At 36.3% G+C, this 12,422-nt stretch overlaps 1 protein-coding gene and 1 long non-coding RNA gene across 2 annotated transcripts; one reads left to right on the top strand and one right to left on the bottom strand.

Annotated features, from left to right (window-relative positions):
* Positions 1-698: 698 nt before the first annotated feature.
* On the bottom strand, positions 699-4,841 carry LOC309482617 (mitochondrial fission 1 protein-like). The gene is made up of 5 exons (XM_082148072.1): positions 4,761-4,841; positions 4,084-4,216; positions 3,582-3,658; positions 2,797-2,902; positions 699-1,285 (listed from the first exon to the last, which is right to left on the bottom strand). Exons 1-5 carry the CDS (start codon positions 4,803-4,805, stop codon positions 1,185-1,187), a joined length of 462 nt encoding a protein of 153 aa, XP_082004198.1. The 5' UTR covers positions 4,806-4,841; the 3' UTR covers positions 699-1,184.
* Positions 4,842-5,796: 955 nt separating this feature from the next.
* On the top strand, positions 5,797-11,789 carry LOC309492358. The gene is made up of 3 exons (XR_014203520.1): positions 5,797-6,040; positions 9,982-10,518; positions 11,725-11,789. It is a non-coding gene; the product is annotated as an uncharacterized lncRNA (long non-coding RNA).
* Positions 11,790-12,422: the final 633 nt, after the last annotated feature.

Here is a 12,422-nt window from a genome sequence, read left to right on the forward strand (position 1 = left end):
TGACTATTTAACCAGCAGTTTCAGAAATTAAAGCATCAGTTTTTTTCCTTACCACCATTCCCAAATCATTTGACTAATACATCCAAGACTTTCCCAGTGATTTTTACAGAGAATGCACTCAGTAAGAGCAAATAAGGCAATTCAATATTTTAGAGCCATAGAAATTTCCATGCATTAAAATGTCCTGCAAACGTGATTTTATATCTATAATAAGCATTTATCCCGGTACCTCTGTGATAAACTGAATGAGACAGAAATAATGATACTGTACGGTTAAAAAAGACCCGTTTCATACCTATACATGACAACTGCTCTCGGGCTCGGCAGCAGCATGAACGCAGATCTGAATGTTCGATGAGATCGTACTTGTCAAAGGTTAAATAGACACAGGTGAATCGGTGTCGTTTAGAAATAGGATCGTGTGGGTGTTTGAATCGAGACCGAGATCTTTTAACGATTAATCACGCAGTTCTGTTTTTCAGTATGAAATCTAGGAGCAGAAATTGAAGTCGTACAGAGAGAGACACACACACACACACACACTGTCACAGTGGAAAGCACATGTAAACTGACGGGTGATAAACTTTGCTGACCATGAAGACTTGTAAGAAAATGAATTACAAGGTTGACCCTGGTCACGCATGACACTTCCAAATCAAACCAGCCAAATAATGTGCAAGGCATGCAAATACACCGGATCACTTTAGTAAGCACACATTTTAATTCTTTAACACATGTGAGGTATTACTGAAGTTTATCAAAATATTGATTACCTATAGTGTAAATACAGTTATATATTAAAAAAAAAAAATCCCAAAGGTGCATGCTATTACAATACATCTCATCCATAACGGCAAATCTTTGGCAAACATCTGTAGTTGAACTGCATTAAAAAAAATGTAAGTAAATAGTTAAAGTAAATTAAAAAAAACATCTTTTTTTTTAGTTTATTCCAACCCCACATTTCCATACATACCAAAAAGAGCTGGGGAGCAAAAAAAAATTTTTTTACCTAGGTAAAATATGCAATTTTACTTTATTATGAAAGACATGGCAGAATAATACAAATTAAAAAAGGGGCGAGGCTTCCTTATGGTTTTATGTGATTATATGATTTTATGAAATCATTGAGTCTCTTTTCTGAAGAGGAAAGGAATCAAAGTACGCTTTTCGGGAACTCCATATTAGGACTTTGCACCTTTGGACACTGCCAAACCAATAAGACCAGCCAATCCAGCCACACCTAATCCGATACCGCCAACAATCGCCATGCCAACCAAGCCATCTGAAAAGAACGGGGAAATAAGAGAGAGATCACTTCTCTGCTGAGATTTCTTCACTACTGCCTTTGGTGTTGCTGTAATCACTTGTATCTTTAATGCAACAGATTGAGTGTGTCTACATGTGCATCAAATTCTGCTGGAGGTCTACATTTATTTATGTTTATACATGTACAGATATCAGAATATTCATGTATACATGGTTGTCGTAAGCAGTGTTGAGGGTAACGCATTACAAGTAACTCGAGTTATGTAATCAGATTACTTTTTTCAAGTAACTAGTAAAGTAACTCTTTACTTTTGATTTTGTAAGAAAATACGAGATACTTTTTCAAATAGGTAACTCAAGTTACTTTTTTTTTTCACATTTGATTTGACTGACAGCTTTTCTGTCCTCATGTTGAGTGAAATCGTGAGTAAGTGCAGAGGCGTTGTGTGTGTGTGAACATGATGGTTACTGTAGTTCTAGAGCATGCATCTACTCATCTCACTTGCACAAAAACAGATTCAGTATTCCTCAAAATTAATAAAATTAGTGAAATGTAAACTCAGAATATTACACAAACCTGCAATAATTCAATGTTGAATAACACAAATATACTTTATGTATTTAATCTCGCTTTAATGTCTTTGCTGCTGCTGACCTTCGATGATCAAACTCAACCGTACTAAAAAGCAAAAACAATCTGCAATCCAGAACGGCAGCACAGCTGGAAGGTTTGTTTGAGTTGCGCCCTCTACTCTACAGGCGTGAATTTGCATTTCCTTCAGCCTGAGGCTTAATCGTTTCACTTTTGGTGAAAGGCCCTTTAATTTTGGAAAAATATAACTTTTTTTTTGTTATAAAAAACCCCCAAAAACAAGCAAGCCCAGGCCAGATGAGAAAAAGTAACGCAAATGTAATGTAACCCATTACTTTCAATAAAAAGTAACTAAGTAACGCAATTAGTTACTTTTTTTAGGGAGTAACGCAATATTGTAATGTATAACTTTGAATGGTAACTTTCTCCAACACTGGTTGTAAGTATGACAATATACACGTGCGTCTCCATCCCTGCTGTTACACTGGTTATCAGTGGTCAACCGGTTAATCAGCCGATATTTGGCATATCGACAAAGCTTAATTTTCAGCAGCCATTTCTCTAATATTCACATGATTCTAATATGCTGGTTTTCTGCTTTAATGTTGAAATCAGTTGCACTGCGTAATATTTTTAGGGGCATCCTTGCAAAGTTAAATGCATTAATTCCTTTAAAAAAGTTTTACTGACTGCAAACCTTTGAATGGTAGTGTATGTCACAAAATCCTATTTAAAGGTATAGCGGAGGATTTTTTACTTCTGGGTGGATCACCTATACTATTGGTCCTCCTAATTGTCAATCATTCTGGTGAATCAATCAAACTTATTCAAAAAGTGGAGAGGGCGGGTCTTATCTAATATTCGGAAAGATCCTCCACTATACCTTTAATAAAGGCCATTGACTGATGTTTTTCTTGTCTGTCGTTGTATCTCACCTTTTTTTAGCGCATCGTTGATGAGTTTCTCCAGTTCCAGGGCCTGTTTGTTACCTGGTTCGGTCTTCAGCAGAGTACGAATGTACTTCAGTGCTTTCTCATACTCCTGAGAGAAGAAGAAAAGATAGATGCAGGGTGGTAAAGAGAGCAAAACAAAGGGAGAAAGATTACATTTATCCAAGTACTTCCAAAACCTGTTTCTGGAGGCCCTGAAATAAGAAACATTTCTGAACATCTCCCTTATTATTAGAATGATTTCTGAAGGATCATGTGACTCTGAAGACTGGAGTAATGATGCTGACAATTAAGTTTTGATCACAGGAATAAATTACATTTCAAAATATATGAAAATAGAAAAGTTATTTTATATTCTAATAATATTTTTGTATTAATTTGTATTTTTGATCAAATAAATTTAGCATTGATGAGAATAAAAGACTTCTTTAAAAAGAAATGCATTCAATATACATATGCTTTTCCCATGATTTTGGAGTAGATTTGAGCAGGACGTACTCGACAGGTTTCGTGAGATTTCCATCTAGCACAGCAGCTACTTCATCTGGCACTCTGATTGAACCGTTTATACAATGATGTGACAATAAAGTGACTAAATTTAAATCATGCAGTAAAGTCATAGGCTTCCAGGAACATAGTTGAGAAACACTGATTTAATTAGATGACAAAGATATGTGATATATATATATAAAAAAAAACATTTATTAGCAGTGGCGTCATCATCATCCCAGATAATAAATTAGATTTTTTCTGGGAAAATACTAACCCACCTTGAGTCTGTAGTTTGCAACAGCGAGGTAGAAGAGAAAATCTCTCTGATCATCTTTTTTACTCGCTTGAACCAGTTCTGGTGAAAGAAAAATGAATCACTTTTTACTGAATTTGAAAACAAGAACATTACCTCTGGAGCTCACGCAGGCCCAGACTAAAGGGATAGTTAAACTTCTGTCATCATTTACTCACTCTCATGTCGTTCCAAACCTGTATGAGTTTCTTTCTTCTTGTTGAACACAATAGAAGATATTTTGAAGAATGTTGGTAATCTAACAATTGACTTCCATAGTATCCTACTATTGAAATCAATGGATACCATCCACTGTTTGATTACCAACATTCTTCAAAATATCTTCTTTGGTGTTCAACAGAAGAAAGAAACTCATACAGGTTTGGAACGACATGCGTGTGAGTAACGTTAAATGATGACAGAATTTTCATTTTTGGGTGAACTAGGCTATCCCTTAACCAAAAACTAGGACTTGCCGAAGCACTGACCTTCCAAAAGCTGAATGCCTTTTACAATGTCATTTGTGTACTTGCTTCTGATCAAACACCAGGCGTACTCAAAGGTGGTTTCCTTTGAAACAGGTCCTTTCACCAGCTCTGCATTATACTTCTTCTCAAACCTCTGGAAGACAAAAAAAAAAAGTCCCATCAGTGGATGACTGGGATCTTGGGAATCAGATTGACTCAGTTGCATCAGTGGGATGATGTCAGGATCATGTGCTCCCCCCCCTGGCCGACAAACACAGACTAAGAAAAACTTTCACCTACATCGTGAATTAAAGCAGAGTAACATCTGTTTCCATTTAAATATTAGGTGTAACGATAGGTGTAATATTAAAGTCACAAAACTAATAAAATAGGTGTTTTTATCCCTTAAAAGCATAGGATTTATAATGGTAGGTCTACTCTTACATAAGTCAATAACTTACAACAAAGTCCCTTTAAGACTGTGTATAAAGTCTTTGCTAACAATGAGTTGAGGAGACATCAGTAAAACATACGTCATGTTCATTGTTGTTGTTTTGATGCGGTACGTTACAGTAGAGCTGCGTCAACGTCAACCGAAACACCCGATTATAACCGAATATACCGATGATTTAGCCACATAAAACCTTAATCGATGTCATTTTGGATTTACAGTCGTTAAAGGAGAGAAAATGGTTTACCTTTAGATCTTCTGGTGCCACTACATCTGACACAACCGCCTCCATGTTCGCGGAAGAAAAACCAACACTAGCTTGTGCACGAAGTTGTCAAAATAAAAGACAGTGATTATGTCATATTCCGTTTCAGCTGTAACGTTATATCTGTCTTCCGATTTTTAATAAACCATGACCATGTTATTTTAATATATACCATGGCCCTGAATGATTAACATGTGCTTTATTTGGTACTCTAGGATCCTTAAAAATATGGTATTAATATTACTATTTGTTTTTAAACAATCATGGTATTATTAGTGATATATTTAATTCATTATGGTCATTTTTATACGAAGCTCAAATAAATAAATAAAAGCAAAAAAACTTTTACCATACCTTTATTTATTAGTATTTTTTAAATGCCATTTATTCGGGGTTTTTTTTTATATCGTTTTATCTTAGTTTATGACTCTCTTTTCCTGACATCTTAAATATTAAACCCAGAACTTTGTTGAGTAAATGATTGAAATTTTGTGTAAGTGAAGAGCTTGATATCTATGGTATACGAGACATCTATTTGAATAAATTATTTTTATAAAAGGGTGAAAATGTCAATGAATTGTGTCTATGTGATGGGCATGTTCATGACGTTTCGTTGAAAATGACAAAAATGCCCATTGTTAGTAGACAAGATAAATAATCCAATGAAAGCTTGAAAAGTAAGACTTTATTGTCTGAAAAATGACAGGATTATAGTTGAATAAACCTTACTACTACTACTACTGATTATTATTTTTAGCACTTAGCTGCTAATAGTAATACAATATTTGTATAGGTATGCTTATTTACTTAATTGTGTGTGTGTGTGTGTGTGTGTGTGTGTGTGTGTGTGTGTGTGTGTGTGTTTGTTTGTTTGTTTACTGATTGATTCGGTCCGATAATTTTAATAATTTAAGTATTGTGACTTTTATTATGGACAATGCATTTCCGATAGGCATTTCAAGTCTTCCGTTAGGGGTCGCTATCTTCACGCGCCTCTGAGAGCAACTCGACACTCCGGTCACGTGGTATGACCGAGTAGGACGGCCATCTTCCCTAAAACACAAACAACAAGAGCGTACTAGACATCAACACGCAACGACCATTGGAGAGGGAGAGAGAGAGCAAAAAACTGTAAAAACGGAACACGATTCTCGAGGAGGAGCACAGAACACAAACAACTGCACATGCATCCAAAGTGAAGATCGTAGAGTTCGACGGGGCGACTGGACAGTAAAAATCGCATCGACAGCTCCAGAAACACGGTCAGTGTCAACTGTGCGCCTCTCTCTCTCTCTCCTTGAATGTCTGAAGCGTTTAATGGCAGATGGGTGTTGCATTAAGTTTTATGCAAACTTGGAAGGGGATGGTCAGTGTGTGTGCAACCACAAATGCGCATTACAGGCCAGCGCTTGGTTCAGGGGGAATACATTGTGCTGGTTTAAGTAGAGAGGCTTTTGTATGTTTGGAAAGGCAACTGTGGCCGTGGGTTGAAGGCCAAGGGAAGCACCGGGGTGGAGTTTAGAGGGGCGCCGCGTGCACTCTCCCCTGTGCACGCGACGCCCCTCTAAACTCCTCCAATCGATAGAAAAACGACGTCAATCTGCTTATATATGGTCGGTGTCATTGAGCGGAGTAGGTATTGGACAGCGACATCTTGTCTGTGAGAAAATAGGCGTCTTTTCTGGGCGTACGTTTGTGTTGAGCGTGAGGACATGTCAAATCTGAATGGATTGAGGAAAATAGTTGGTTGGTTCTGGTTATGTCCCATTCGCGAACGACTCTTTCTTTTGAGTCGGATCTTTTCAGTGATTTAGTTGAACCGATTCACGGAACGGGTCTAAGCGATTGGTTCACGAACTGGACTGATCCGTCGGAGCGGTTGACGAACCAGCCGCTTATTGACTCGTTGAAGCAAGAACTGTCAGATTCGTATAGAGTCGAGATTTATAGGTTAGTTGGAGAGAAGTTAGGCCTGCACGATATTGAATAAAAAAACGCGATATGCGATATTATACTGCTTTAAGTGTGTGAAATCTATTTAAATTAGATTTAAATATAGTTAAAAACTGAAAATATATCCAATATGTCAAACTTTCACACTCTTTCTGGGGAAAGAAAGCATCACAATAAAAAAAAAAAAAGTGAACAGCATTGTTTTAGCATTTCATAAAAGGTCACAAATCTGTCACGATATCTAACAATGTCAACATCAACAAACAAAAAAACGATTTAAATACCAACAACTCTTTGCTTAACTTGATAATAATATATAGTTATATGATCAATCTGAAACCTTAACATTAAAACCATCTAGATAAACAAAAACACCTGAAACTGAAACTTAATGTATTTTTGAGTTGATCGTGTGACAGTTTTATCAGCATGGATACGAAAGAAAGTTTTAGTAAATAGTGTGTTAAAGCATTATTTTTTTTTACCAAGGTATGTAAATTAAATGAAGTTAATCAAATTATATTCAAGATGTAATTGACTTTATTTTTAGGAACTTAAACTGAATCAAGCCTGCAACAAACTAGTGCACATGAAATTACTATGAACATCCATATTAGGCTAGTTAGTAAAACTTGTGTTTTAATATCCTTATCAATTATAATTAAAAAGTTAAACATGTATTTGTTAATTTGCATGTCTTTATTAGTGTGTGTGTGTGTGTATATAAGGATTGCTAAATCAGTTTTTTTGTACTTTGATTCATATTTTCTCTCCTGTTTGAGCCAGCTGTTTGGCAGCTGTTCATGACATTGTAGTTCACCAATGAATTATGAGCACTCTCTCTCTCAGGCATACTAATGTATTTATAATTGAGGTTTAAGTTACAGGTGTCTTTAGTTGTTCTTGGGCTGACATGCATTCTCATGTTGTAGTTTAAGAGACCCAACTCCCCCAGTGAATACTATTTATTCTCACCGGTTTGTTCTGTTGCTTGGATATTTCTGTTGCTATGACATCTGTGGGTGCAAATTAAATGTTTCTTTTCCATCTCCGTGTTTTTCTGATTGCACAAACTCTTCTAGTTGTGCTGTGCAGATGTCAATAATCGAGAAAGGTTTTAGCTTAAATCTAGCTGCACTTGCCCTTTCCAAAATATAGGCCTTTTGGAAAACTTGAGGGGAACTTTGCCACAAATGAACAGTTTTTTTAAGATAACACCATGTTTCCACTAAGGCAGGTCTATTTAGGTTTGTTTGTGGTCACGTTTCTTAAAGACAATATCTTGAAGAATATTCTTAAAAGGAGAAAGATTATTTTTATGCACGCTTGGCCTTTAAAGGGATAGTTCACTTTGAAATTAATGTTTGGTATGTTTTAGCTTACCTCAAGGACATCCAAGATGTAGGTGTCTTTTTTTCCGCAGTAGTTTAAATTTTGATATTTTTAGGTCAAACCGTTCTTGTCTGTCAGTCATATAATGCAGGTCGATGGTCACGGTCTCAAAACACAAGCACAGAGTCCAAATTAAAACAATTCCCCGTCGTCCAAATTAAACAATTCCCCATCGTAAGTACACATTGATGGCCTAAGACACGAAACGAGCGGTTTGTGTGAGAAAACGAACAGTATTTATATCGTTTTTACGTCTTATACGCAGCCATGTCGAAGTGATCTGATCTGACGTGTGCGCAGACTGGTGCATAGATATATACACACTAGATGTCGCCTTGTCTACGGCAGTTCATTGGAACGAATGTCTTTAAGGCAACATCTAGTGTGTATATAATATCTATGTACCAGTCTGCGTACACGTCAGATCAGATCACTCGGACATGGCTGTGTATAAGTCGTAAAAACGATATAAATACTGTTCGTTTTCTCACACAAACCGCTCGTTTCGTGTCTTAGGCCATGCAGTGACCTTAGGCCAAGACACCTACATCTTGGATGCCCTTGAGGTAAGCTAAAACATACCAAAAATTTATTTCAAAGTGAACTATCCATTTAAATTGATAGGATACTAACAGACACACAGACAGCTGTACTTCCCACATTTCTGTTTTAAAGGCTTCAGTTAGGGCTTGCACGATCGAATGTTGCAAATGTAAGTATCGTAATGGCCTATGATAACTGCAAAAAAAAAAAATTAATGACAGAATTTTAATTTTTGGGTGAACTATCCCTTTAAGCTGACTAATCAGTTGAGAAAGAAAGCGTGCATGTAATAATATATTGGTTTGTGCAGCTCTTAAAGTGACAGCAGCCTAATAAACCTGCTTCCGTCTGTAGGCTTAATGTTAATCAAACAACAAAAGACTAAGAGAATAACTTCACTTGACTGAATAACTTTTGCAACTTTCGATCAGTATATATTTAATTCATACAGTGAAGACTAAGCAGTGTTTTATTTTTGCATCTTATTATTTAATGTCTGTTGTTAAATTAACCTAATGTAGTAGTTAGGTTTACATTGGCGTTAAAATTACTTGGCCTACTTTATGTGATTTTACTGTAAAACAGCTGTTCTCTTTCAGAAGTTGTAGGGATGCTTTCTTCTCACTAAAATAATATGAACCATATGATGGTTATCATTTTCAGTTTTTTATATATTTATATATCATTTAAATTTATTTTACACACTTAAAGCATTAGCAAATATCACATACACCTTTTTGAACACCACATCCACCACATACACATACACCACATCACCCTGGACTACAAAACCAGTCACATGGGGTCAATTTTTTTGAAATTTAGATTCAAACATCACATGGAAGTTGAATAAATACGCTTTCCACTGATGTATGGTTTGTTAGGATAGGACAATATTTGGCTGAGATACAACTATTTGAAAATCTGGAATCTGAGGGTGCAAAAAAATCGAAACATTGAGAAAATCGCCTTTAAAGTTGATACATACATTTATGTTCGCGATTGTGCTGCATTCACTCACAAAAATAAATGTTTTTATATATTTACGGTAGGAAATTTACAAAATATCTTCATCATCATGGAACATGATCTTTACTTAATATCCTAATGTTTTTGGCATAAAAGAAAAATCGATAATTTTGACCCATACAATGTATTGTTGGCTATTGCCACAATATACCCGTGCGACTTATGACTAGTTTTGTGATTCAGGGTCACATTTCACATTTTTTTCAATATCTTGTAGCTTCCTAGCTTCGGTTATTGTACTTGCATTTAGTCCACAATATTGAAAAGTTGTCTGTTTCTCCTGCAGGTAAAGGAGGGAGAGGGATTGTCGGCGTGAGGAGAGGGTCACCAGCTGGGACCTGGTCCACACAGCATTGCCAGTACACCAGGAAGAGTCAGAAAGACACACACAGATAGAGAAAGAGAGAAGCTTATTGTGGTCATAACTGCTTCTGGCAGCTGTATTATCAACAAATTAGTCTCTTTATTTTGTTTGTTAGTCTTTTGTTTGTTCCCTGCAGTCAATCGACTTTAGACGTCAGTATCAAAGCCCTGCAGTTTTTGCAGTCCTACAGGTATTACTAATTTTAGAGGGTTTTTGTTCACTGTTTTGGTTCTCCAGTTGTTTTTATTTGTTTGTTTTCATCGGCTGTGAACGAGAGCTCTTACCATCTCTGACCTTTTGTATTTCTACTCTCTTGCACACACATCCTGAATAAGGCAGCTATAACCCTCCTCTCTCTTTAAGTTAGCTACTCTGAAACACACACACACACACACCTTTCAGCCCTCTCAACCAGACCTGGTCCAGCCTAGTCTTGCCTGCGCCACTCCCCTGGACAGGGTAAGAATAACATATGAACGGCTGTGTTTACACACACACACACACACACACACACACACACACACACACACACACACACACACACACACACACACACACACACACACACACACACACACACATACATATATATATATATATATATATATATACGCACACACACACACACACACACACACACACACACACACATATACATATATATATATATATATATATATATATATACACACACACATATGTTTTGCAGTTGTGTGTGCATTATCAGGGCTCCAGACTGCAACCTTTTTTCTAGCCGTTGCGACAATTTTGTATTGCCCTACTAATCTGTTGCATATAAAAACATCACACGGCAAACGAAACTAAAGTGGAGTGAAACCGCACTTCTAAGTCGGACCAATATTAGACTGCGCAGAACGCTCTCAGAACAGGTTTACTCGCTGGCAGATCTCGATATTGTTACTACACAGCGCTGCGAGATATAGTGGGAAGCATTCAAATTCAGTGCAGAATTCTCTTGTGATAAACCATAGATATGAGTTCAAACAGTGCTGACGTGGAAACCCAGAGAAACATAGTGCCATGAGCGAACACGTTCTAGTAGGCTTTTCACAAATCACCAACATTCACAATGCATTTAATGTAGTACGGCTAACTGTAACCATGGTATTGTGGCAGAAATAGTAAAAAAAAAAAAATTATTTCAGGGTTCATACATCCTTTCGAGAGTGAAAGGACTTTCATCTGCTTCTCACTTTTTCCAGCACTTCAAAGCTCTAAATATTATCCAATTTAAATGTTATTTTTAATGTGATGACCAAAAATTTAAATTAAAATTTTCCTTAATAAAATTAGTTTTTTAAATGTTACTGTCGTTAATAAAAAGTTAATTTTATGTGCATCTCAACTCAAGCTCAGTGCTTTACTGTCAAATGTGCATTTCAAAGAAATAAACATGTAATATTATTACTTACTACACTTATTAATGCAAAAAAATCCCGCCAGCGCTGCCAAATCAGGTTCTGGCGCTACCATCTGTAGAACTTAGTGGCACCGGTGCTACTGCTCTCAAATGTTAATCTGGAGTATGTCAATGCACACTGCAATCAATTTAATAAAATAATCTGTGTGTACTGATGACGAGAAGTGTGCTTGCAACATATTTGAGTTGGTTGTATGCTCATGTTCAGGTTTTTTTGTTTGTAGACTTTCACCTCCGAGAAGGAAGGAAGAATATGACTGCTGAAACACTTAACTTTGGCCCAGAATGGTAAAATCCCTTTCTTTCTGTTTCGTTGTCTCCGTCTCCGTCTCTTGTTGCCAGATCCCTCCCATTTCTTTGTTCTCTTAATATTAAAATGTTTTCAACCTTGATAATAATAAGAAATGTTTTTTGAGCACCAGGGTTTTAGTTATTGTTTTAGTTGCATTTGTAACTCTAATGCTGTCACACTAATTTAGTGCTTCAGTGGAATCAAGATAATCTGACCATCAATCTTTACATCTTGCGTTTCTTTGTTTAAAATGTTTAAAAATTCTACTGTTTTGTTTTCAAGGTTAAAATGTTTTGAATAGCAGATTTTCAATGTGGACTGAACTGGACTGAATCTGAAAATCTCTAAAGAGAGATGTAATGCAATACAATGTACAAAAAAAGCATAGCTTTTGTCACAGGCTAAAATAGCTTCTATGTATATCATTTATAGTAATACTTTTGAATATATTTTTCCATTCAAAACCACTTCAGTGCAGTGACCTTCAAAACTACCGCTTAGCATGCTATGAGCTAATCATAATATCTTAGAATAATACTCATAACTATCTTCCCCAGCATTACTTTCCCCCTCTCTCTCTCTCTCTCCCCCTCTCTCTCATTCTCTCTCTCTCTCTCTCCCTCCCTCTCT

The sequence above is a fragment of the Leuciscus leuciscus genome (assembly GCF_965113295.1).
Source record: "Leuciscus leuciscus genome assembly, chromosome: 2".
NCBI classification, from domain to species: domain Eukaryota; kingdom Metazoa; phylum Chordata; class Actinopteri; order Cypriniformes; family Leuciscidae; genus Leuciscus; species Leuciscus leuciscus.